Raw genomic sequence first — 27,910 nt, 5'->3', positions numbered from 1 at the left:
ATGTTGAGCTTGGATCTGTACCTACATAAAACACACAGGGGTCTCGCCTCACCTCCCACCACATTCGATGTGAAGCCAAGAGCGAGACAAGCCTTGTTATATTTTCTTGACTGTTTTTTCTTAACACTTGTTAAATACTTCTCCATTCTGTGCAACTACTGACAGGCAATCACTGTGAATGGTGCAGAATTAACCCAATCATTGGGGACAATTACTTTGACAGCGCAGTTTGTTTATTATGCGCCACGGAAAACAGGCTGATGTTAAAACAATAGCTCAGCACAGAAGTTCCCCATAGATGGACCTTTTCTTCCTTGTCGCTTGCGCCCCCCACTTTGAGAAACACTGCACTACAGAGACATAATAGTGAACTGCTGATGTTTCTCATTTATTGACTAAAGAAGGAAGTGACAGTGACAGTGTTGGGTTCAGTGTAGCGGACAGCTGTTTCTGCAGCACCACAGCAGTCAGTCATGTGCAGTAGCTGAAGGAGGACAGAATGCTGTTACAGTACATCAATGGAGCACAAATCCATAGTTTCATTGACTCATCAATATTACACACAGAAGTACAGCAGAGAACACACATATCTTCCAAAGATAAATTTAGTCACTTAGGTTTTAGGCAGAGAAGGCTTTGTTATCTTCTATCACAGGTCACTTTTCGGAACAGGAAGTACAGGAAGGAGACACGCAAACATGCTCAGGAGATAACATGTAAATTCATAGCTACATTGCAGGGCTCCCAGATCATTAACAATACTAAAAATACACACACAGATGGATACATTCAGATAACACTATAAAACACTGAGAGAAGTCAAGGAGTATTTTACTATGAAATGTTGGTATGAACATTAATGTGCTGCAAATATGGACACATGACCTTCCTCCAACACTATCACACTAGTCACAGTGTTACTGTAAGGCTGTGGTTCACACTGACCACTGGGTTCCCTCTTCCATGGAAGACATGACCAGTTTAGAACCATAACAGTGCTGAGGTTTATCTGCATATATGCTGGCTTTAAGTAGCCATACAGACTAAGCAGTAGAAGGGGAATGATATTTAAATCTTGGTTAAAATGTCCAAATTTGGTTAAAGATACATTTCTAATTTTGCCATGTTTTTTTTTTTTTGAAAAATCCCAAATTTCTAAAGACTTCCGAGATTTTCTAAACATCAGCAACAAGACCTTTTAGGATTTAGGGTGCTACTGCACACAACAGCAAAATGAAGGAGTATATTTAATGTTTCCATTGTAACTGAAGAATTCTCATGAAGGTAGTTTTTTTTTTTTTTTTAAAGCTCTGTGGTTTATTTTTTTCTATCTCACTATAGACTGCATAGAAAAGATGGACACGGCCTCAGTTTTGAAAAGTGGAGCCAATGTGGAAGTGCCTTAAACCTGCATTTTCTTTCAGCTAGTAGAGGATGACTTCTCATCCTATTGACATAGAAGTCTCTGAGGAAATAACCCTTCTTCTCACTTACTTTGTTACCTCAGCAAAGATTTCTGAATTTATGGTTTCAGTCACTAACCACTAGCTTCAAGACTTTATAAATACATATTTATTGGATAAACTATGGTCCCATTTAGAGAAACAATAGAAGACTTTGCAGGGTATGTTTTAGAGCGGAAATCTTGTGTTTGAGAGGTCACTATGGTATCACAGTTTGCAGCAGTCTCGAGTTCTTACTGTTGAGTTTCAAAAGGCCATAATGACAATGGGTAAATTCCAAAAGCTCAATTGATGAATTATATGAATGAATTATAGAAGAAATGTATCCTCTTTCACTTTATTTTGGATCTATTTTATCTCAGAAGCTCTTACAACCTGCTATCGTATTTTGCCTTGTTTCAGTATTTTATACCATTTCATTTTGCTTCATAAATCGAGTTTAATCCTGCCTTGCGTTTTACACATATTTTAGTTGCTGCCTATCTGATCACTTGTTTAGCACTTTGGTCAACTGAGGTTGTTTTAAATATGTGATATAAATAAACTGGTTTTTATTTCATTCCAAAGTCTCCAAGGAGACACAAGGTTTTTACCTAACAGTGAGGATATGTGTTGCTGGTGCAGAGAAAGAAAACTAAACAGTTAATAAATAGCCCATTTTGACATGTTAGTGCAAGATGAAGTGGAAGCAGTAGATGCTATACAGGACAGGGCAAAGTAAAGAAATAATGCCACACTGAAAAAACTACAGGAGTCATCTCTGAGCTACACAGTGATGTGAAGGAGGCAAGTGTTGCAGTTTAGCGAGGATCATCTGGAGCAGCAATTTTGTCCAAAGTTGGTTCCATTCCCCAGATCTCCCTGGCATACTGGGAGATTGTGCGGTCACTGGAGAATTTACCGCAGCCCGCGATGTTATGGATAACCATCTTTGTCCACTCTTTGGGGTTCTGTTTATACATAGAGAGAAGAGGAGGGGATATGGGGGAAGAGGTCATATTGGAAACTCAGATAATTGTTGGAAGAAAATTAGCATGTTGTAGTATGCACATTGATATACTACAAGAAAGTATGGCATAATGCAATAAATATCACAGTATATTGCAGTAGTACAGCGCTCAAGCAACAAGCTCATCATAGCATAGTTCAGTAGTACAGCGCTCAAGTAACACTATCTACAAACATAATATGCTCTTTAATCTCTCTTAGCCATATAAACAACTCAACAAGTAACTTAATGTTATTTATAGATTTACACATGTGGTTTAAATGGTGCTTAACAGGCAGGAAAATGAGAGAAAATTAGCTTGAGCAAGGCAAGCTGTGTTTTATCAGCTACCTTTAGTTAGCTGATGAGGAACAACTGTGGTTTGAAGCAGTGTTCAGATGACACTGAGCTGGATTGATCAACTCATCGGAGGCTTGTTCAACCAAATTAACCTGTAGCCATTGATCACCTGGTATAAACATGCTTGTGCTTCAAGTTAGCAGCAGAACATTGCGCACTTTTTAACATTGTGATAGTTTTACTGTAGCGTTTTCTACTAAGTAAAAGTGTCAGAGGTCAGAATTTTACTCTGAGTAAAAACGACTTTTCTCAATCTTAAGTTATGACTGACTGAAGGTTTCTAAGGGGGCAGTGCATGGTATTCTGAAACACCTTGTGAAAACTGGATCAGCTGCATCTAAAGCACAATCAGGCAAACAGAAAGTGATCACATCTTCTAACATCAATATGTCAGGCTTTGTTCACTAAGAGGTAGGAAAGCAGCTCCAGAATTTACTAACTAAAGGACAAGACTCCAATCAGCAAAAGTAAGGCTAAACAAAGGTTGTGAGTGGTTTCAGGGGATGAGCAGCATTTCTAAACCATATCTCAGGAGGGAAAACAAAAAACAGGAAGTCTGGAGGAGCGGATAGACTATAGAGTCTACACCATGGTCTTCTTTGGTATTAAAGTTAAAGCTTTTATGTGTGTTTGGGCTCATTATCCTGCTGCAGTATCAATCCTTATACACAAAGATGCAAAGCAAAGGGTGGAGTGTTACTTCAGTTACTTGTAGTTACTTCTCTTTGGTCTGACCAAAGAGAAGTAACACTCCACCCTGCTTTGCATCTTTGTGTAGAAGGATTGATACAGCAGCAAAATAATGAGTCAAACACACCTAAAAGCTTTAACTGTAATACCAAAGAAGACCAAGGCATGCTAAATGCTGTATAGTAGATATCTGACAGAATATAATACATGTCATATGTACAGAAAGATTAAATAATTCAATGTGCCACAGCATCGAAATGCTGTAACAGACTGCTGAAGGTTAAAATTTGTCTTTTTAGCTGTGGTCGTTTTTCCTTTTGTTGTCACACTGACCTTGTAAAGAGTGCTGACTTTCTCTTGACTTTTGATATAGTCTTCATAGTCTGCAAACACCTTGAACCTGCAGCACAAACATACAAATACAATAGACAAGATGAAGCTTACTAATATAAATGAATATGACAATACACTGAGACATTAATGTGATCCAAGTACAAAAATCAGTTATAAAACCAGTCTTCAGTGGGATCTGCATTTACTGAATGTCACCAGTTAGAACTGAGCAGCCAGTGCTGAAGACTTGCTGTACTTAAAGTTAACTGAAGAATTCATCTCATGATTGGCAGATTTTTAGCTTGTTCATTTCCACTTAAAAAGGGATGACAGTGATTACACTGCATGACTATGTGCTATATGTCAGCAAAGTGCTGATTCCTCAGCATCAGCATCAGCATAAGCGAAGTCTAACCTGTCGTGGTGCATCAGCATATTGATGAGGTCTTTGAAGAGGCCAGGCTGTGTGGGGCTGAAGAAACCTCCTGATATCTGGTCCACTGCCTGCTTAAGCTCAGGGATGCGATTGTAGTATGACGCAGCATCATAGCTGAGGACAACAGATAGTCATCAAACACTGGGTTAGGGTTTATGTTATTATAGTCTGACTCACCAAATGTAGACTTCAGACATAAGCTTGCCTTTTCCTCCACATGTTTCACACAGTTTTCTCCTTCCTTTCCATTATCTGCATGTTACAGTTTTTAAATTCTCTTCACTATTGGAAATAACAGATGACCTTTGAGCAGCAACCTACACTCAGAAAATTTCATGTTTTGCTGAGGATTTGGATCATGCAAATAAGACATGCTTGCTTGATTCTTCTAGTCAATTATCCATTTTAATGACAGTTCTCACTTCCCTGTATGCAAACGTTCCACAGATCCTAAGGTGTAAAACCCACCTAAATCAAAGTAAATATTCTTAGACACTTTCTTTCTGGTTCCCTCTGTTCCAAGTCTTGTACTTATATAAATATCAGATTAAACTGAGATTTATATTTATGTGTAACTTTCCAAGGAAGAAATAAACCATCCTTCCCCAGTTCATTACACTCTGGGAATATGCTGCTTTGACCGGGAATATTTTATCCTCACATATCCTCCTGTAATGTTTATGCCATCTAAATCAGGCTTTAGACTATGTTTTAGCACATGTAACTATTCAGCAAAAGTTACAAAGAGCTGTTTTACATGTATACTAAGTATCTGATTCCATCGTTATTTCTGAAAGTGATTAGTGTTAGTTCAGTATACCATATATTTATGAATTTACACCATTCTGAAGCTCACCCCTTCTTGTCCATAGCCTCCACATCGTCCACCCTCATGCCAAAAATGAAGAGGTTCTCCTCTCCAGCCTCCTCTGCCATCTCCACATTGGCTCCATCCATGGTACCAATGGTGAGAGCACCATTCAACATGAACTTCATGTTCCCAGTGCCAGAGGCCTCAGTGCCAGCTGTGGAGATCTGCTCTGACAGATCAGCTGCAGGGATAACTGCACAGAGAAGACACATGTAAGAGAATGTACTCAGCTCGGATGTCCCTATGCTGCTGACATGATAGATGCTACAATCTAATGCAAGAAACTGTAAATATGTAGTGTACTGTAATAAAACAAGCTTAATAATAAATATTACCCTTCTCAGCTAAAGTGACCCGGTAGTTCTCCAGGAAGATGACCTTAAGACGATCTCCCACCACAGGGTCATTATTGACAATATCTCCAATTGATGTGATCAGCTTGATGATCATCTTGGCAGTGTGGTAACCTGGAGCTGCCTGGAAACACAAAGGAGCCACATGATGGGAAACACCTGATACAAATCAATATGCCCAACACAGCCCAGTAACAATTACTCAACAGTCAGTGTGTGCACAGTAATATTCTTTGTTGCTGTATTGCAGGGGGGGAAAAAATGACAGTGGTGATCTGTACAAGTAGAAAGTCAGAATTTTGATAAATGTGCTTAGTCACCTTCTTTTTGAGATGTCATTAGCTTAGCATATCATAAAGACTGCAAGTTGGGTATGACGGTGCTGGTACTGTCCAGAGTTTAAAGAGATACCTCTAAGGCCTTGATGCCAAATTGTTACTTATGCTTTAAAACTTTAATGTCATTTGTTTTGAGCTAACAGTGTCCCTGTTTCATTTCCCTGTCTTTGTGCCGAACTACTATAACCACCTCCAGCCCCTCTCTCTGTTGTGAACATGCAGAAGTCTAATACTCATCATACTTCCTACCCTTCATACTTAAGTGTGGGTGTGGGACAGCAACAAAACATTTTTCCCAAAAACCACCAGCTGTTCAGTTATCTTGTAAATCTGGAAAATTCTAGTCAGCATCTAACACTACTCACCTTTCCTCCAATCATGATAGTCCTGGGAGTCCACGACTTGCTGGGCTCCTTCTTGATGCCTAATTGGGGGAAAAAAATTAAAATTCTTAACTCTGAATCCACATTCATTTTCTGTAAACTTGTCAGAAAAAGTAACAGCACCCACGGTTGTACAGTGTGATGATGTGCAGGCAGTTGAGCAGCTGTCTTTTGTACTCGTGGATCCTCTTCACCTGAACGTCAAACATGGAGTTGGAGTTTATCTTCACCTTGTAGTGCTCTTCAAGATAGGCAGCAAACTTCATCTTGTTCTCCTTGAAGTTCAAGCAGAAGGACATGATTAGAAATCAACCAAAAGAACATAATAAATCTTTCTTTAAACATGTTTAGGTCTCACTTGTTTGACTTTGGCAACGTCCCGAATGAAGGCATCATCGTTCACAAAGTCCAGAAGCTTCTTCAGCTGGTCCAGATCACGGATATAATCCTCTCCAATCCTCTGGAAGTATAACAGTACAACGTCATTACGTTAGGAGTCCCTTAAATGTCAATTACCATGTAAAGATTAAATCAGAGCTGCAGCTAATACAGAACACAAGGGGGAAAAAAAAAAAGGTCCAAACTCCAGCACTAATCCGATTTAAACAGTGGGATGGTTTAGCAGGTTTTTCAAAATGTAAACTTTTCCTTGCGCTCACCATACACAACTGAACTTAAAGCTGTGTTAAATAATTTATTGGGCCATACCATTCTTGACATTTTATCATTTAATAAAGTCATTATCGCTAACATGTTAGCAAGCAACAGCCTGTATGCACGTCCAGAAGAAACTGAGGAATGTTCGCATTAATTTGGAGTTGTTTGTGTCCACAACATGTGTGTGGATATTCTGTTTTGGTCTCCACAAACTACCAGGAAAAATATTTAGATATTTAGCTGCTAGACGATTTGCTTTTGTTTACCAGCTAGTTGTTGTCTGAGTCTCTCTGCTGTTTGGTGCAAGGTGTACAGCTAGAAACAGGTCTGACTGAAGTGTTGAAAATGTACACTAAAAACTTGATAGAAAAAACAAACTAAAAAAGCTGGGTTGAGTAAAAAAATGCAGAATTAGCAATAATTCTCTGTGGGATTGTTACTACAAATGAGCACTTTCACAATACACAGTTATTTGATCCATCGTTGTTAACAACAAAAGTTTAAGTGCAATTTAAAGCTCTGTGGTCAGATCTTACTAAGAAGAGTTGTAGTTGATGTCTTTGATTACACATTTTATGTATATATTTTATGTATATTAGCTTATTCCATTAAGTTTTCCTCAGAGTAAATATTTTCTAACACTGTTGCATATCTTTTGTATTAATAATTCCATCGGGGTGGTTTTATGCCCAACCATGTGTTGGACATGCTCCAACTACCTGTCACCACACACACCTCAGCGATGACCTCAGCCAGGCCTGGGTTGCACATGACCAGCCAGCGCCTGGGTGTGATACCATTGGTCTTGTTCTGAAACTTCTCAGGGTCGACGTCGTAGAAATCCTTGAACCTTGAGGAGGTGTGGAACCACAATCATAAACCAATTTGGGAGATTATATCCAAAATGTTAGCACAGAAAAACTCACTCAACATCAAATTAAAATTTCTACAATTCTTTACAGACAATGCTAAAAAATAAATATGGGTGAGATTTTCCTACACAGTGTTTTTGATGATTTCAGAGTGGATGCGAGCCACTCCGTTGACAGCATGAGACCCCACAATGCACAAGTGAGCCATGTTGATTTTCTTGACATCCCCTTCTTCAATCAGGGACATTCTGCGCAGACGGTCAACGTCTCCAGGGTAAAGTTTTGTGATGCGCTGCAGGAGACAGATGCACAGAGATTAAGGAAAGCTGTAGATATTTCAATCTTGTGCAATGGTATCAACATATTCATAAAATTGTTCATTGTTCATGCACATTTCCAAATTTTGATTAGAGAAACACTCAAGAAAATAGTGCTGTTGTGCAGATAGAAATGGTCATTTTGGTAAAGTTTAAACATCATGTTTATTTGTTTGTCTGATTGTTGGGCTGCACGGTGCCTCGGTGGTTAGCACCGTCGCCTCACAGCTAGAAGATCCTGATTCATGTCCTGGCCTGGGCCTGGGATCTTTCTGTGTGGAGCTTACATGTTCTCCCCATGCAGCGTGGGTTATCTCTGGGTTCTCCGGCTTTCTCCCACAGTTCAGAAACATGCTGAAGTTATTTGGTGATTTTAAATTGTCCATAGGTATGGATGGAAGGATGGATGTTTGATTATTTGGCCACTTGCTGGCAGCAGAACAGGCTGAAAACAACATTTAGGAACGAACACATCTTTAAAACATATCCACTTATTGGAAATGTCTTTGTGTCCTCTTGATGTGTACAAGTCCAACATTAACTTTCCTTTCAGTCTCTCCACCAGAAAAACATACTACCCTAAAGCTAGGGTAGGCAAACTACAGAGTTTTGTAATAATTGCCTGTACAAGCAACATCTCTTATCATGCATAGCCATATGATGTAGTGTCAATATAAAAACATGGTGGTGAGAGGAGCTTTAAATGTATAGGCTATCATTTGTACGAACAGAAACAAAAGACACTAACTTGAGTGATCCTTGAGGTCCATAGCTTAAAGCTTATAATGCTTGTAAATCAGAAACTCCCCTTATACCTCCAGGTGTCTCCTGTTGATCTCATAGACGATCTCCAGGTGTCGAGGCAGCAGGTTTTGGAAGAGGTCGACAGGCCAGCGTTCCAGTGCTTCAGGCAGGACTGTGTGGTTGGTGTAGGCACAGGTACGCACCACAATGTCCCAGGCCTGGACATAGAGAGGACAGAGTCACAGACTGGTGGGTTGAGGATATCTGACATTTGATATGATTCCAAATGTAATGCAAATTCTACAAATTTGGAAAACAGCTAGCTTAGCAAAAATGTTAATCAAGGCCTGTTTTCATCAAAGACCTTATGTGACTGTCAAGAATTCTTTGTAGAGAGAAACAGCTGAAGGCACTAAAACCATTGTACAACAAGGGTGCAAAAAGAGGATCCCTGCATTCCAAATTGTATACTACAGCTTTTTCCTCTTAGTACATACTACAGCTGCCATTACAAAGTAAACAGTCTGATTTTGAATTTGCAAGCCAGCATGCTTTTCTGCATTTTCTTTTGAATTAAAGGATTTTTTTTTTTTAACGTACAATTTGCAAATCCATAAAAAATAGGATGGAAGGAAATGCAAGTTGATCCTACCTTAGCAAGCATTCTGTCACAGTGTGTTACTCAAGTCTGAGTGATGTGCCACAAAGTGACCACAGGGCAAATTAGCTAAAATGCAGGACTTGCACTTTGTGAATGGCAGGTTTGGGTCTAATGCTACAACAGTGTAGAATGTCATTTACCTTCTCCCAACTGAGTTTCTCAGTATCCACCAGGATCCTCATTAGCTCAGGGATAGCTAGAGCAGGGTGAGTGTCATTAAGCTGGATGGCCACCTGCAGACAAAGAAAAATGAAAACTGGATAGAACAAGTATCAAAATTCAAATGGTTTGCATATGACACAGAATTTATACCTAATAGACACGATCATAGATTTAAGGAATGGACATCTTTAGGACTCACAACATACTATTCACTAATAAACAAAGACACAGTAATGAGCTTCCAAAAACTCAAAGATAAATTTAGTCTACAGAACCAGAATCATTTCAGATACCTAAATAAGAGATTATATTGGGAAAAGAATAATAAAAAAATATGAATCTGGAAATGAAATATTACTGATATTTGTAAAAGCTTATGAAGATGGTCCTTGCAATAAGATTATCTCAAAATTATACCTGGGTCTTCAGTCACTTAACAAAGAAAATACTCTTGACGTTAAATCAAGATGGGAAGCAGAGGGCAACATCACAATTACACAGGAGAAGTGGTCAGAAATCTTTAAATAACAGTGGAAAACGACTCCACTTTGGAGAGAATTCGCATGGAAAAACACAATCCGATATCTTGTCACTCCATATCAAAAGAAAATGTATTCAAATCAGACAGCCTGCTGGAGACGTTGTGGAAGCAAAGAGGCAAATCATTTTCATATATCTTGGAGTGCCCTGCTGTAACCCCATTTTGGTTAAAAACACCAAATTCTAGAGGCCGTTTTTCTAACTGAAATTCATTTAAGCTGCAATCTCTTGTACCTGGTAAATTTAGAGGAACTTGATTGGAGGAGCAAGGATAAATATTTGTTAAGAATATTATTGGTGGCCTGTTAGAAATCCATTACAAAAAATGGCTGAAAAAGGAGGCACCCAGTATAGATGACTGGATTTACACTGTGCATGGTATCTTTGTGATGGAAAGAATTACTTTTAACTTGAGAATGCATAAACATGTATTTGTTGAAAATTGGCAAAAATGGACTGCATATATTTCTGCCATTAGCCTGGACTTCAGGTAAACTTTGGTTAAATATCACTGTTAATATCATTGCTATCATTAGTACTGTCTTTCTTTCTCTCTCTTACTCTCCTTGCTCCATTCACAACTGGAAGTCTCTTAAGACATTTTTTTTTAATTTTATCTCTCTGATGTTAATTACTTGCCAAAAGGTCTTCTTGTTCATTTTTTTTTGTTGCATGTCTGTCTACAAAATGAAAAATCAATAAAAAGAAAATTACAAAAAAAAAGAACAAGTACCAAAGAAGAAACTAATAAGACAGACACTTAGCATTGCAATAAAATAAGCTCACACATGACTAAAAATACCAGATCTTCCAAGACTCCCAAGTAAGGAAGGCTCAACAGCAACTCAACTTCCTGAGAGTGCTCAAGAAAAACAACCTGGAGGAGAAGCTGCTTGTGGCCTTCTACTGTAGAGAGCATTGTGGCGTACTGTATCTCAGAGTGGTATGCCAGCTGCTCCGCAGCAGACAGGAAAGCTCTGCAGAGAGTGATCAACACAGCTCAAAAGATCACGGGCTGCTCTCTGCCCTGCCTAGAGGACATTGCTAGCTCTTGCTATCACAGCAGAGCTAGTAACATCATTGAGGTCTCATCCCACCCTGGACACCACACGTTTGACCTTAAAGCACTAAAAAAAGGACAGAAAAACAGACTCAGGGACAGCTTCTTTCCAAGAGCTGTCACCACACTGAACAATCACAAATGGAACACATAATCACTACTGAGCCCCATAAATGTGAACACTAAAAATACATGTGCAGTAATCATCATCAAAGTGAAATATCGGTGCAATAACTTTTATCAATGTGCAATAGCCATGAAAAGACTTTTACCAACATGCAATATATCACAACATGTGTATATTCTATTTTTGTACCATGCACCAACTGGAGACGTGCTCCTAATTTTGCTGTACACAATACAGCGATAAAGGCATTTTGATTCTGATTCATCAAAAAAAAAAACAAAAAAAAACTGCCATCTTAAAGAGTCCAACATGATCACAACAAAGTGGCCAAAAAGTGCCCTAAGAGAAGTTCACATGATACCCTAAGAGAAGTGAACTTCTCTTAGGGCACTTCGTGGCCACTTTGTGGTGATCATGTTGGACTCTAAAAAGCTTCATCTACATCTGTTCATAATATCTTAAAATGTACCCCACATACACAAAAAAATAAACAAACATCACTGTATGATGCAGCTCTCACCTTATCTGGCAGTGTAGAAAGGTCCAATCGCACAAACTCTGTGGAGCCAAACTTGGAGGCTTTGAATCGACGGATGATGTCTTGAAGAGTTGCTGCTACCACAAAGTACTCCTGCTTTAGACGCAGCTCCTTCCCCTCAAAGAACTGAAGGATGAAAACATGGAGCGCTGTTACGACCATCTCTACCTTTTTATTAATAATACATACTGTACCATTAAACTAGCTGCACATTTGCAATTATTATTCTAGAAACACCTATGTAGATGGCTCAAGGGATCTTCTTTTTGGTTAAAGCAGCAATATTATTTATGTTTGGGTTTTTTGGGGGGTTTTCCAGGGCGGCAGTACTTGGCAGAATGAAGACACAACACCAGAAATACACTATATTTAAATTACAAAAGTTGTTAAAGGTAGCATATTTGAATATGGGTGTACATGTGTTTCTTTAAATGTTCAGACACAGAGCAGTATCAGCATTCATTTAGAATTATGTTTTTGGTCACTTGATGGGTGTAAGGCCACGTTTACACATAGCCGGGTATTTACAAAAACGGATCCACATTTTCAAAAATAACATTGTTCACACCAGAGGGCTTTACTACGAAGTAAGATTAGTGGGTCCGATGGGACGGAGGTGGCCGAAACGCACAGGCAATATTTGGCTGCTAATGCCAGTTTAGGTTGGCGGTCACAGGTCTGATGCCACCATCATCAGCGGCATCCCCCTGTGGGGGGTGTGCAGGCTGGTGGCAGGTTGCAGGCGAATATTCAATTCAATTTTATTTGTATAGTGCATATTTACAACAACAAGTCATCTCATAGCGCTTCACAAAGGCAGAGACAGAAACACCCAACAATCCAAAACATTTGGATTCCCTATAAGCTTCAGCAGTCCGCAAACAGTCCACAACAGTGGGAAGGAACCGAAAACCCCCACAGGGAATATATATCCAGATACCACCACAACGACCAAATATTTGGATATTTGGATGTTCGGGCCTAGCCCTACTGTAAATGTCGCTTTGCCATGGGAACCTGACGTGTTTCGTTGGCGATGCAGAAATCATATAAATATGTTTTTATGTTTGGCTCTGATTTACTGTGAAGTCCGTTTACACTGCTGGTACTGACTGCAGCTGATAAAACACAGATTAGAACATGGAGTATTCAACTGGTATTTATTACAGAGAATATTCAATAACAATTGGTTTCGCTCTGATTGGGCCAAAAATCAAAATGATATCCTGCATTATGGGACAGTGACAGACCTAAATGCACTTCAAGACAAGATCGTGTTTAAATATGTTTATATATATGAAGTTCAAAGTTTAATTTGAACGTGCAGCTGTCAGTTCGAATTGAGTAGCTGCGTCGGTAAAATATTATATATGAACACGTTTAACAGTTTTCTACCAGCATTTCTGCATTGCACTATTTGCAGTAACAGCACTTTTTATGGTCATATTTTTTTTTTATATTCCTCATTGTTCTCCATTAAAAAGCACTGAAAGAAGCAGCTGCACACAATCGTTTTATTTAGTGATGAAGAGTCAGGTGACGCGTTCAATGACCCTCTTTATGTGAACGTGCACAGAGTCTGAAGCAGAAAGTCTGAGTTGACAAAAGAAAGTCGATACCACCTTCTTGATACCCGTAATCTCTGGCTGGGACTTTCAGTTTTGTCGAGCTGATTTACACAAAGAAACCCTGGCTACGTCAAACTTCGCTTCGCAGTATACCCTCAGATCATTCTCAAAAAAATCTGCGTTTACATAAACCTGCATAAACAAGTTGTTAAGAGCTGCTATGAGCATGTCAAACCTATAGAGGGCAGTGTAACAAGAAACACCGAATGGCACAAATTACTTTCTGTTACTTCAGTGATAATGCCTCGGGGGTTGTTTGTTTGGACTGACAAAGCAATCCGTCTCCTCTGCTCCTCCACTTAATACACAAACGTAAAAACAAGCACTGCTTTAATAGCATCCATTTCTATCAGGGTAACCAAACTGTAAACATGGGTCGCACACACGACGCGGATGACACCTTGTCGCATACTGGGATGTCAAACTCTGTCTCCTCCTCCTGTCTACATGGAAACGTAAAGGCAGAGCTTTTCCAGATCTCCACTGTGGCCGGAGTTTTTAGACATGATCATTTTGGTGACTTGTAACTTTGTTTATGTGTAAACCAAAGGCCCAAACACATTGAAATATTACAGGTTTTGCTACGTGCAAACGGGTCCTAAGTCTTGGACCAAGGACTCGGGGTTGATTGTTGGGACAAGGTTTGAGGGGTAACAGTTCATATAAAGCTTTGAAATCTTCAGCACCTGTCCTTCATAATGATGACTGTGAACAAGCCATAACCTCAAGAAACTAATTAAGATTTGAGACTCTGTTAAAAAGTTTTGAGAATGCAAATCTCTCAAACTTTTGCATGTTGTTTTTTTTACCCTCTTTCTTCACAGTTAATCCATCCAAAACAAAAATACACAAACCCTTCTTAAAATGTTTGATGTTTCACCTTTAACTTTATGTCTTCTGGAGATTAGTTCATACTCTACTCAGTGAAATTCACATATCACTAATGCTGGCCAAAACAATAAAAGTAAGACAGGTTGAAATAAACTGTAATGATTATAAATCCACTTACGTTGTCATTGGGGTAGAGGACTCGGGAAATGTTCTCTGCCAGGTTTCTATCCAGCACAGCTTGGATGTAGCCACCAACATTAACTGTGGGACAACAGCAGTTTGAAGAACTCATGCTTATCTAATCTATTTTACTTGCTCTGTCATTACTGAATAAGATTGCATAACAATGCAAAAATTATGCAGTTGGTCAGTGATAGTTATTAATGTGCATAGCAGTCAACACTCACAGTCTTTCAGGTTAAAGTCACAGGGGGCCTTAGCAGACCACAGTCTCATGGTGTTGACAATGTTGTTTCTGTAGCCAGGGACAGGAGTGTCATAGGGAAGAGCCAGAACCACCTGGATTACATCAACAAAAACATGACTAAAAAAGAACCAAAAATATTTACAACACTGACTGTTATTTGCTGTAATGTGTTCAAAGTATGAGATCAGACTGATTAGAGCGTTTTAGTTCAATTTTTGATTACAGTTCATCGTTGGTGTGTTGCCTCCTTTCAAACTAACCTGCGTGTCGACCCATTTTACTCCTTCAGCTGTGTGCTCAACCCGACCATAGAAGTGGACTGGGCGCATATACTCAGGACGAGCCTTCTCCCAAGGATTACCATAACGCAGCCAGTCATCAGCTTCTTCCACCTGTGGAAACACAACCCAGTGGTATTTATTTGTTGTGGTAGAAAACAAACACCATCCAGTGAAGTCTATCCATCCATTATCTATACACGCTTAATCCTCACTAGGGTCGCGGGGGCGGGGGGGCTGAAGCCTATCCCAGCTGATATAGGGCGAAGACAGGGGACACCCTGGACAGGTCTCCAGTCTATCACAGGGCTACACTTAGAGACAGACAACCAAGCACACTCACATTCACACCTTTGGACAATTTAGAATCACCAATTAACCTCAACATATTTTTGGACTGTGGGAGGAAGCCGGAGAACCCAGAGAGAACCCACGCTGCACGGGGAGAACATGCAAACTCCACGCAGAAAGATCCCGGGTGTCCACACCGTGACGCAAACCGGCAACCTTCTTGCTGTGAGGCAACAGTGCTAGCCACCAAGTCACCTTGCAGCCTCGTAGCGAATGCCATAACCAGTGAAGTGTCAACGTTTTATGCTGTTTAGTACATAAAAGTACATAAAGTCCACACTCTTAATGCCGCCTACCATGCTCTGATTGACTTAGTTGTTTCTTCAACCACTGAAAAAGGTGTCAGTGAGCAAAATACCAAATCTATTTGTGTTGGGAAAAAATTCTGGTCTGAAACCAGATATCATCTAGGGGTTCTGAAACATGTAATGGACAGGTTTCGCTAGACTACCACATATTATAGGTCAAATGTTTCAAATACTGAGAAAGAAGAATGGACCAGAATGACACCACAACAGTATCACAGATTAATCGCTGTTATTAGAAATCCTTGGTCGGAATTGTCACTGTTAAAATTATGTTCACTTTAAACTTGTATCAAATTATCTGGAAACAAGAAAGTGAACATACAAAGATGTCTGAAGAGGTCTGTTTGATGGTGATGGGTCTATGTTTGGAAAAAGCTTTCTACCGCTTTGCCATGTTGTGTGCTTCTATAGGTCAATATCACACATGCTGTGGAAACTGTCAGTTATTTGTCAGGATGTATTGAAGTATCCATAATGTGGAATCTCTTGTCACAACTGATAAAACTCATCAACTGCTCTATATCTTATGAATTATGTTATAATTTGGCTGATACTGTGTAGTCTGAGTTTTGCATAGAGAAGCTTCAAGTGCATAGACACTACCAGGTGAACATACCTGCCAGCCATTCATGATTTTCTGATTGAAGATGCCAAACTCGTAGCGGATGCCATAACCATAAGCTGCCAGACCCAGAGAGGCCATAGAGTCCAGGAAACAAGCTGAGGAAACAACAAGAAGTGAGGTGGAGTGGGGGTTGAGATGGAGTGAGATAAGACTGTCTCAAGCACTAAACATCACTGTCAGCACTCAAACAGGAGGGCGCAGGAACTCACCTGCCAGGCGACCCAGCCCTCCGTTGCCTAGGCCAGCATCTTCTTCAATGTCCTGCAGCTCCTCCATGTCCAGACCCAGCTGCAGAACCCAACAAGACATTCTTAGAGCCAAAGCAGTAAAAAAAAATGTCCTTGCAGGGCAAAGCTGTCAGTATCATTCCAACATCATACTCCCACATTGGTTAAACTGATATTTGGCCAGTCAATTTTTTTTGTTTTGTTTAGTGCCCAAACTGCAGACCAAAAAAAAAAAAGTGTTTCTAAAGGGACATTTTGAAGTCTGGATATGCTTTTGCTTGTGGACACAAGGCTCGGAGTGGCTGATTCAGCATACAGTAGTGAAAAACTGGTTCTTACACTAAAGTCATTCTCCATCAGTTGTACTGGCGTTACGATCCAGCCTCTAGGGTCAGCTGGATGCAACAAAAACCTTAGGGCTGTACTAGGAAGCGAGACGAGTGGGTTAGCGAAGTATGTTAAGCTTAAAGCTTCAATCAACACTGATGACTTGCTGATGTGCGTATGACCCATGTACGTACATTTGATAAATACAGATTTTTTTGTACTTACGCACACTCTAAATGTCATGCATACAACAGAATTTAGACCCGTTGCTACGCATTGATGATAAATGAGGCCCCTGGGGCTTTATTTATCAAACGTACGTACATGGGTCGTACGCACATCAGTGCTGACAAATCCCACTTGTTCTTAACCTCCGTGCTTGTGCACGTTGCCTTCAGAAACGCCTCCAAATCACCATATACGGCAACAACATGCCTCTTTATAAAGCAAGTGAAGATTTTTTTTTTTTTTCTTCATCTGTCGTCATTGAGGCAAAAACGGCAACAAAGAGGACATTTTCTGAAACTGAAATGGAGGTACTTGTCAGGGAGGTTGAAGCAAACCAGAAAATATTGTTTGGTGCGTGAAATGTTGGGATAAGCAGTGAAAGAAAAAATGCTGCATGGGACATGATAACCACCGCAGTTATTTCGGTCAGAAGAGCGATCGCCAGCAAAATTTTTAAAAAGTGGTTTGATGTTAAGCTCAGTGCCAAAAAGCGCATCACAGTCCATAAAAAAAGAAATGACTGCAACTGGAGAAGGACGATTTAATACCCAACTTTCACCCAGTGGATAACCCTGATCACCTACAGATGATGTGTTTTAATAACCATACTAAGTTCAGCTAAAACATTTCCACACTTTGTAACACTCACCAATAAACCAGCCTTCCTCAACAGCTCCTGCTTGGAAACACACCCACAGAGCTGTTCTGCTCAATGAATGAGTCGTGCGTTCCACCGGGGAACAATGTTGGATAGCAACCAATGTGCATCTCAAATTATTTGTACATTGATTGAATGAAACCCTTGTCTATTTACAAAATTAAATTTCTTTCGTGATGGTGCTTTGAATGTGATGTGGGTGCAGTCTGTGGCTCCAATTATGTTTGGGAATTCAGAGATGGCATTAAGTCCCTGTTTGATTTGGACTCGTTGGTGATGGCTGAAAGGGAACTGGATGTAGGCTGGGGCCAGTCAAAATCCCTGAATGCTTTCTATTTGTAGTTTCACTATTCTATCACTAGATTATGTGCATATGCATGGTCAGAGTTGCGCGTATATTTACACACATTCCTAAGTATAGGTACAAGTTAATAAATTCCATACTTTGCGTAGGAATGTTCATACGCATGCTCCACGCACATATCTGTACGTATGCACTGTTGATAAATGAAGCCCCTGGTCTGGAGCTCTGGGTTAATCAGCTGCAATGGCTGGCAACTGGGGTTGGAGCAGGCTCTCCAGCCAGCTACACCAAGTTCATGCCACTCCTCTCCCTAAGAGGCCACAAGGGATCCATCACACAAATTTAAATCTTGGTATCAAAATTTAGAATGACACAAATCCCCAACAACATTTAGTTGAAATAGCTTTGTTCAACTATGTTTTACATGTTAAATTACAAGAGAACTTTTAAACATTTATCCTTAGTCAAGACTATTACTTGTGATCTGTAACCAGTTAGATAGTGCTGTGCCTGGGACCTTACTTGACACCACAGAGGGTTGATTACAGTCAGAGAAAGGCTTCTGCATCAAAGTCAAAGTAGCACATTTTTAAAATAATTTATTTCATCAGTTAATATATATATATATATATATATATAACTGCTAATTCATTGCTATTTCAACAGTTTATTTAATACTTTTGGCATCTATTTCAGTCACTGCTTTTGGTTGTTAGGCATCTTGCTTGCTAACTAGTGTTCATGCACTCTCAGTCACAACAAGTAGCATTCAGGTGTTAAAGTGGACTTACTATGACTTTATTTAATCAAAATTGAAGATTTAAAACCAAACAGTTTTCAACTTTCGTTCAAAGTAAGTACCACTGGTTGGACATCACAGATTCTCCTCACCTGGTATGTGGCTTCATCACAGGCATTCTCCAAGGCCAGGTTAACCATGGTGTTCTGCAGAGTCCGGCCCATATAAAACTCCAGAGAGAGGTAGTAGACACGCTGCAGAAAACCAGAGCAAAATAACCAGTGAATAATGAGTTTGATTCAGTTTTTGCTGGATATGAAGCTGCTCGTACTTTAAATATTAATTTCAATATTTCATCTCCATGCAGAAAAAAATACAAAATGTTACAAACATGTTCTGTTCTACCTACAATTGAAGAGGATGAAAAAGATTCAAGAGTCAAAAATGGTGAACTAAAGCTCTGCACCAATGGTTAGAAGTTTACTAATAATAAAACAGCTTATGTGCTCCATTTGTTGTCCATAATAACCCTGCAACAGTATGTGCAACAGAAAACAACAGCTGTTTTCAGAGACAACAGCAGCAGAGCTATTCTTGACAACACTCTCTCTAACACTTTCCAGTAAAGCAAATCAAACCACAGGCCCTCTGTAGCACTGTATAATGCTTTGTTGCAGCTCTGTGACAAAGTGAAAGTTAGCACATGCTTTCAAAATGAACACATGTACTGATAGTTGAAATGGAGCTAATACTTCAAACTATACACTGTGGGTTTGTTCTGCAGCCTCTCTGACTTCCTGTCACATGACATTGTGATCCTACTGCTGGCTGACAGCAGGGGTCGTATAGAAGAGCAGACATGGGAAAATGAATGTGCCAAAGTGAGAAAGGCATCCAGTGATCAGAATAAACAGGAGAGGTGGGTGTGTTGTCATTTTTCAAAGGTTACACTGACGTTACTTGAAAGACAGTCCTCCGAAAAAGCTCCAAGTGTTTAACAGCAGCTGTGTTACTTCACTGATATCATTAACATGGTATGTACTTTGCTCAACGACAAATATTTAGCCAAAGTCAAGACTATTGTAAAAACGCTGACTTTAGCCAGTACTAGCCAACATGTCCATCTTCTCATGGAACCTCTTCTTTTTTATTTTTTTACACTTACTTTTTGGGGACTGTTTTCAGTGGTGAATTAATCCACATTTGTTGTTCTAGTGGTGCTAATGGTAAAGACAAAATGTGAGTTTCAATTGAAATCTTCAACCAGAGACTCTTTTTACAGCTCCACCATATCATCAAATTGTATTTTGCGAGATGTCTTCCCCAACTGTAGCCAAATTTGGACTCCAGTAGAATTATATTAAAGGAAATCAAATGAAGTACTACAGAGGTCAGCCAAGCTTGGCAGCTTAATGTGTGCTTAGCCACTGGACCAGCTAGAGGGCAGAATTACTGCCCCAAAGGCCAAACCATAATAATACCACCATGGGCCGATTAGCCTCCTCAGGAGCCCTAGGCAACAGTTTTTTGTTGGGCCTCTGCTAACCTTCAAAAGACATGACAGTTTCATTATTTTCTCTGGCACCAAGCAAACAAAGCAGTACTCTGGAGCAGAAGTTATTACTTTTTTACTAGAAAGACAATCAGTTGTAGAGCTGACTGGTGGTTAGAGTCATCTGGTACCAGCCACTCAAATGTCAATATTTGCAGTATAGCTGAAAAACATATTGTGATAAAATATTTAATTTTCGTTGACATTGATAATCATCAACCAGGGCGAAGTCACCATACCACACTCAGGTTAACGATTGTGCTGGTCTGGAATGGGTATCTCTGGCAGGACCTGCACAGTAGCCTCCATGTGCACCCTAGTGTCAAGTCTGTCAGCCCTCAGAGCAGGTGACCACAAGTGCATTGCTTAGGTGGAGGTGGACATAAAGTTGCGGTGTATTAGACGCTACCAGGGGAGGTCTGTGGGCATGGATGGGGGTGACCAGAACCCCAGGCAGCTGTGGACTAGCATGCCGCAAGAGACCTGCATGGTGGTCAGAAGAAGAGAGACGGAGGGTGAAGAGGCTCCATTTTCAAGAGATATGATAGTTTAGGTAGAGAGCATGCTTTGGGTTTCTTCATGCAGCCGAACTCCACGTCTTAGTTATGTGCTTTAAAGGCATATTGCATCTGATGCAGTGAAACTATCGAGCAATTTTTATTGCTGTTGATGAAATGTCCAAAGATATCACAGTTGTTTTATTACCCAGGCCAAAGCTGCAGCTTTCACTGATAGAAAACACAAATGCAGGGAATAATATTGGCAATTTTCAATATTTTCTGACATAGTGCAAACAACAAATATCAGAAAATTTATATCAGATGTACCAACAGTGAAAATTGTTTATGCTTGCAGCTTCACAGTGTTTCTACCATGAATGAATACAACCTTGCATGGGATTTTCAGTTTTAATACTTGAAACACAAAAATATGGAGTAGTAAAGGGCCAAATTACAATAATAAATCAATAAAAGAATAAAAATAAATAAAAGTGGAAATAAAAAGAAGAAGAAATAAAATAAAAAATAAATAATCTGGCAAAATAAAGCAAGCAAATATGTATCCATAAAAGAATAGGCTATTAAAGTAGAAATATAAAGACAAATAAATACAATTATAAATATAAGAATTTATTTATTTATTTATTTTATTTTTTATCATTTTAATTTTTTAATTTTTACATTTTATTTGCTATTATTATTATTATTATTATTATTATTATTATTATTATTATTATTATTTTAAAAATATTATTTTTTATTTATTTTATTAATTTATTTAGCTTTTAAAGCACTTTTTAAATGTTGTTCTAAAAGCAAAGGAAATATGTGCAGAAAAATGTGCACATATTTTTATTATTTTATTTATTTATCTTTATATTTCTACTTTATTAGCCTTTTCTTTTATGGATTCATTTTTGTTTAACATTGCTTTATATTGCTGTATTATTTGTTTTTTTTAATTTTATTTATTCTTCTTTTTATTTCCACTTTTATTTTTTTATTGATTTATTGTTGTAATTTGGCACTCCCACTACTCCATACAAAAACTCTTGATTTTTAAAAAAAGAAAAAAAAAAAGCTTTTGCAACAAATGAGATCCACATAAACTATATTTTGAGGGTGAATCCCACTACAAGACAAGGTCAGATAATGGTGAAGGTAGGACAGCAGTGGTGTAAATTCCCAATAAGCATTTAATCAGAATCTACAGACCCAAATGTAATGGACTGAACATTGGGCTTCTGAGCTTTGGGAGTCCAGTCTTGGTCATAGTAGTGCAGCAGACTGTGCAGTCTTTGCAGCCAATCTATGATTAATTTATCATAACGATGAAGGCCTTTTAGTTCTTTATCCAGACTCCTGTTCCACTCCACTAACACTAAAAGAGTGCTGTTGGTGGACAGGTAAATACAGGGAAGTTTATTTCGCGCAGTCTTTTAAAGACAGCGTATGGTCATTTTGTGACGCACTGTACAGGGGAGTGAAGAGGGGATGGATGGAGGCTATAACATGTAGTTATGCAATGCACGTTTCAGCAACCAGTTGAGACTCCTCCGCGCGGCGCCAGAACTCCCCGATGTGTTGAACACATACGGAGCAGTGAGGCCGTGCATCGTTCTCAGCAGCACAGCAGATCACAGCAAGGTTGCTACGGCACAGGCACGATGGAGCAGCACATTATGTAACAGAGGGGAAACGTGAGTGCAAACTGAACAGTCATGAGCTGTAAACATACTGCCAGCGCTACAGACTGTGGTAAGAGCACAACACGCGTAAAAAAAAAAAGAAAGCAGCCTGAACGTGACTATATATGGATATAAAAACCAGAACATCAAGGCTCACGCACACATGCACACATACATACATACATACAAACGCACGCACGCATGCACGCGCAGAGGCCATCAGTTGTGATACTGCAGCCCACGCCCCCTCGTCCACACTCACTGCTCCCAATCAGCTGTGTACGTGCAGGACTGCGGCAACATCGCTGCTGCTTACTTTGGGGTCTTTCTCATAGTAATGCTGCTGTGTCCGGATCCAGCGGCCCACCAGATGGTCCCGGACTGTGTTAGCCAGGGCGAAGTAGTAGTCCCGCTTCGTAGCCACATTCCGGTCTTTTACAAGGGTGAAGTGAAGGTGTCGGTTGAAATTAGTTTTCAGGTCCGCAACGTTTTCCACCCCGGCCAGCCCCCGGACGGAGATCTGCTTCCTCTTGTCCTGGTCTGTCAACGGCTTGGCCATGTTTGAAGCGCTGTCTGCGGACGTTTTACTAAGTGTTCAAGTTAGATTCCAGCCGACACTCTTCTCTTTCCTCTTTCCACTGAGCGCACGAAACCGGTTGGATGGAGCGCTGCAGCTTGCTTTATATGGCACGTACACTCTGTCAAGACACAACGAGGAAAGTAAGCGTTTCCGGTCAGTACATTCAACATAAAACCGGAATTTGCATCAGGTGCAAAGCCCATGGAGGATTTGCAAGTGCGTCACAAGCTGCAATGTAACCATTTCTCGATCTTGCACAGCAAATTATTGACTAATGTTTAGTTTTAACTTAAACAAATCCCTAAAGCTCATAACTGTCTTGCTCTCTCCAAATTATCTTGGCAATTAGCAAGCCTTGTTAACGGTGTGGAGACATTTGGGAAAGGTTGCTTTTATTTTAACTTAAAAATTCCTTTATTTCCGGTATTGTTCTGATTCAATTGACGTAGATCTAGAAGAGTGAGACTTTTCCAAATACTTACAGAAGCAATACAAATGTTGTACTTTCTGTCTAAGCCTTAACTCGGAGATACGAAGCGTTTTTCGTCGACTTTTACAACGAACTGTACAAAAGTAATTTCTGCTACGTATACTGAGATATTTAGGTTATGGAAACAGTTTAGTAAAGAAAAAAATTGCAAGTTTGGCCTGTATTTTAGATTTAAATTAAATGCCATAAGTTGAACAAGTTAAAACAGAAAAAAAAAAATTCAAAATGAAAGCGGAACTATCAAAGTTTATACTTCAAGGTCAAACGGTCCTTTTTGCAGAAATTTCAACCACATGTAAATGTCATCAGTGAAGTGATACGATATGACCTACATGCATACAATTAAGCCTCAGAATTATTTACACCCACAGTCTTCGTTCAAAGTGAGTTTATTTGACCTATACATTTCTTCTGGCAGGAAATGGCATAAAAAAAACCTCCAAAAGACAGCAAGACTTTGTGTTAAAGATATTGATAGATTTTTAGTATTTCTGTTTTGTTTGTTTTTCATAAAAAAGCCACATTCACAATTGTTTATACCCCTTTACATTGCTACAGGTTTTGGAGAAATTGCAGCTTCATGTCAATATCAAATGGTCCTACAGCATTCTTTACAGTCTACAGATGAATCTAGAACAATTGATGAACAATTTAAAACAGATGATGCTGTGGTTCTCTAGTCAGTTACTGTTTAGTTGCAGGTCATGACTAAAACCAAGTGCTTAGTGATTTTGCAGTTAGAGTCTATCACTGACAGAGCTGCTTATTGTCACTGTTCACGAGCCATATAAGCTAAAGCTATGTCTAAGTGTTTTCAAGTGTCACTGGCCACAGTACATATCATCATTAAAAAGTACAGGGAGTTACACACTTCATCATAAAGGTCATGGTAGAAAAACATTTAAGACCCCCTCATTTTGGAGTGGACCAGCCAGAATCCAAACCTGAATCCAACTAACAGTCTGTGGCTGTAACTGAAGACTAGAGTGATTGCAAGGAAGTCATCCAACCTGAGTCATAAGAGGCAGTGTTATAAGTCAAATAGTAAATAGCGTGTATTAAAGGGTTTAAAAAGAAAGAAAGAAAGAAAGAAACACATAAAGTAATAGAAATTTTTCCAGTGTGGAAATGTATGCAAATTAGTCACCTGAGAATATACAAGGTTACATGGTATGGAGTGTAAACAAGAACTTAAAAAGTGCAAGAGGATGATAATATTCATATTTAAAGCTGTGTGTTAATGTAACTCATAGAGTCAGTGTCTGTTGTGGGGAAGAGGGGCAGTGTCACTGGGGATCTCAAGTCTTGGTGATGATGGGGTCCAGGAAGCAACAATTATTGTTATAACTCACCCTGGTGCATGATGGCACGCAAACAGTCCTCACAGAAGCTGATATGGGACGTCACAGCTTCTGTGTACTTAAGCAGACATTTGGGAGCAGTCCTGAATACATCCCAGTCAGTACAGTCCAAACACGCCTGCAGATTCTCCACAGCCTTACTGATCCTCTGCTATGATTTTGTCACATTAGGTGTGAAGAGTTTCAATTTGATGAATTTGATGAACGAAGCAAACTCACATGGGGAGGAAAATGGTTGGCAGATTTGGAGAGCAGTATTCCTGAATCACTGTCAAGTGTCAAGTGGATAAATACTGAGTTTACTGCTTCCATCCTCAAAGTAATGCTTTCTTGAGGAACTTCAACAAATGCGAACACATTTCAATGATCTACATTGTTGCAAGGTGGCTCGGTGGTTAGCACTGTCGCCTTGCAGCTACAAGGTTCCCGGTTCACATCCCGGTGAGGATACCTGGGATCTTTCTGTGTGGAGTTTGCATGTTCTCCCCGTGCAGCATGGGTTCTCTCCAGGTTCTCCGGCTTCCTCCCACAGTCCAAAAACAGTTGACGTTAATTGGTGACTCCGTAGGTGTTAATGTGAGTGTGCTTGGTTATCTGTCTTTAAATGTACCCCTGCGATTGACTGGCAGTCTGTCCAGGGTGTCCCCTACCTTCCCCCTGAGTCCACTCAGATAGGCTCCAGCCCTCCTCGACCCTAGTGAGGATTAAGCGGTGTACAGATAATGGATAGATGGACGTTGTTGCATGGGGAAGCTTTTGTATCTCCCTGGACCTTAACAGCTACTGTATTGCTGTATTCCATGTATGAAGTTGGAACCCTGTGCAGTAAGTGAAGAGCAACTGTGGTGCCTCGCTCATATCCAACAGCCCAAGGTGAGGTGGTTACTATTGCCGTTTGCATGACATCAAAGCAAGTCAGAAATCTAACCTGAGAGTTATACTATAAAACAAGTTTGACATATCCAGGCTTTCTTTGTGTAAATCGGCTCCACACAAACTAAAGCCCCAGTCAGAGATCCCGGGTATCACGAAGGTGGTTACCAACTTTCTTTGTCAACTCAGGCTCTCTGCTTCAAACTCTGTGCATATTTATGTGATTTCTGCATTGCAAAGTAAAGACAGGTCTGGTTCTGGTGAGATACTGAAATTACATGACTTCATTCAGTGATATTAGTAATGCACAACTCAGCATGTTTGTAGATAAAATATATTCCCTCAGATGAGAATCTCCCATAAAAAATAGTCAAGAAACGATTTGGTTAAAGGGAGACGCTCTTTCCAGCCGATTTAAACTCTGAAAATAACCAGCCTCCGACCAGGTTAGCTTAACATCATAAGTTACCATGGAGATCTAGCCAGGTAAAAAGAGAGCCAACTTCGTGAAAAGTCTGACTTTAAGCTCAACATACCTCGCTAACCCACTAATCTCGCTTTGTGGAACAGCCCTCTGCATGCACTGTATCGCAATCCTCGGTGATGGATTCTTTGCATGCCTGGTTCATCTCGGATGCAAGAGGATCCAACTGCGTCACTTGAAGCTTTGCTTCTCAGGCCCCTCTCACTTAGACATTCCTCAATGATTGGAGGATGTATACTGTAATATATATTACAAATATAATACGTTAGCATTATTTCTTTTAAGTGATATACAAAAGCAAACACCCATTCATAGTATATCTATCATTATTATATATGAATGAAATCATTAATGATTGTCAGAGTTATGGAAAACCTATTAGAATTAAAAAAGAATTACAGATTTCAGTGTAGCTTACTAACAGTAGTCTTCTAATAAAAATATTTTTAGACTAACGTCACTTTCATGTGTAGACATGTAGGGCTTTCTGTCAGGAGAGGTCTGTAGTTTGACCCTCTTCCTCAAACCATTCATCTTGGTGTTTTGAAACAGGATGCAATCATTTTTGGGTGACAGGGCAGATTGGACTGTGAACTCCACCAAAAACACCCCTCCAGGCGCAACTGTTTAGACACAGCACAGCCCCACGTCATCAGTTTTCCTATAAATGGGATCATAATTTACTCAGTAATCCTCATGCTGCATTGAGATTTGACAGTAGAGATTTAGGAAATGTTTATTGAGGTAAGAAACCACACGAGAAGTAGGATGATTTTCAATAATCAAACTTGTTTGTAACCGGGGAGTCTCCTACTAGATGTAAGAAACAATACAGGTTTAGGCATTTTTGCATTAGCGTCCTTTTCTGGACCCACAGGCAATGTTGATCAGTTTGTTAGTCTATGCTATGACCAGACTTTACATTGAATTTGAACCAAACAATTAGAAGAATGATCATTTCTGACAAATGCATGCTGTCAGGGAGCAGATGACACTTCAATCCATCCATTATCTATACACCGCTTAATCCTCACTAGGGTTGCGGGGGGGCTGGAGCCTATCCCAGCCAACTTACGGCGAAGGCAGGGGACACCCTGGACAGCTCGCCAGTCCATCGCAGGGCACTTAGAGACAGACAACCCAGCACACTCACATTCACACCTACGGACAATTTAGAATCACCAATTAACCTCAACATGTTTTGGGATTGTGTGGGAGGAAGCCAGAGAACCCAGAGAGAACCCACGCTGCACGGGGAGAACATGCAAACTCCACGCAGAAAGATTCCGGTGTCCCCACCGGGACGCGAACCGGCAATCTTCTTGCTGCGAGGCAACAGTGCTAACCAACTGCGCCACACTGCAACAGATGGCACCTCAATGACCATATTAAATTCTTCTGTGTACTGAGGTACTGAAGCAGAAAATCCTAATAATTGTACACAAACTAGTGAATCCACATTTTTCTTGAGCACTTGAGGCAGTAGACAACCTTAACAAAACCATGTTATGTAACACATTATTGAGGTAGCCAACAAGGCCTTGGCTGGGGAATAAAA

At 39.8% G+C, this 27,910-nt stretch overlaps 1 protein-coding gene across 1 annotated transcript; it reads right to left on the bottom strand.

Moving 5' to 3' along the window:
• Nucleotides 1-364: 364 nt before the first annotated feature.
• pygmb (phosphorylase, glycogen, muscle b) lies at nt 365-23,231 on the bottom strand. Its single transcript, XM_008285202.1, has 20 exons — nt 22,881-23,231; nt 18,977-19,078; nt 16,551-16,629; nt 16,333-16,436; nt 15,040-15,171; nt 14,760-14,871; nt 14,531-14,613; nt 11,876-12,019; nt 9,607-9,699; nt 8,877-9,023; nt 7,873-8,036; nt 7,608-7,722; nt 6,574-6,675; nt 6,343-6,490; nt 6,198-6,256; nt 5,477-5,618; nt 5,127-5,334; nt 4,250-4,384; nt 3,835-3,901; nt 365-2,413 (listed from the first exon to the last, which is right to left on the bottom strand). Exons 1-20 carry the CDS (start codon nt 23,121-23,123, stop codon nt 2,264-2,266), a joined length of 2,529 nt encoding a protein of 842 aa, XP_008283424.1. The 5' UTR covers nt 23,124-23,231; the 3' UTR covers nt 365-2,263.
• Nucleotides 23,232-27,910: the final 4,679 nt, after the last annotated feature.

This window comes from Stegastes partitus, unplaced genomic scaffold (genome assembly GCF_000690725.1).
Source record: "Stegastes partitus isolate 25-593 unplaced genomic scaffold, Stegastes_partitus-1.0.2 Scaffold390, whole genome shotgun sequence".
Taxonomy (NCBI): Eukaryota; Metazoa; Chordata; class Actinopteri; family Pomacentridae; genus Stegastes; species Stegastes partitus.
Note: the sequence above shows the minus strand (reverse complement) of the source record. Positions and strands in the feature narration are given on the sequence as shown.

Excerpts from the sequence above, each read along its gene's own strand:
- pygmb (XM_008285202.1), bottom strand. The coding sequence starts at position 23,123 with ATGGCCAAGCCGTTGACAGACCAGGACAAGAGGAAGCAGATCTCCGTC. Across the intron at positions 15,172-16,332 it reads AAATCATGAATGGCTGGCAG|GTGGAAGAAGCTGATGACTG; the intron begins GTATGTTCACCT and ends GTGTTTCCACAG. Across the intron at positions 5,619-6,197 it reads CTATCATGATTGGAGGAAAG|GCAGCTCCAGGTTACCACAC; the intron begins GTGAGTAGTGTT and ends TTGTGTTTCCAG.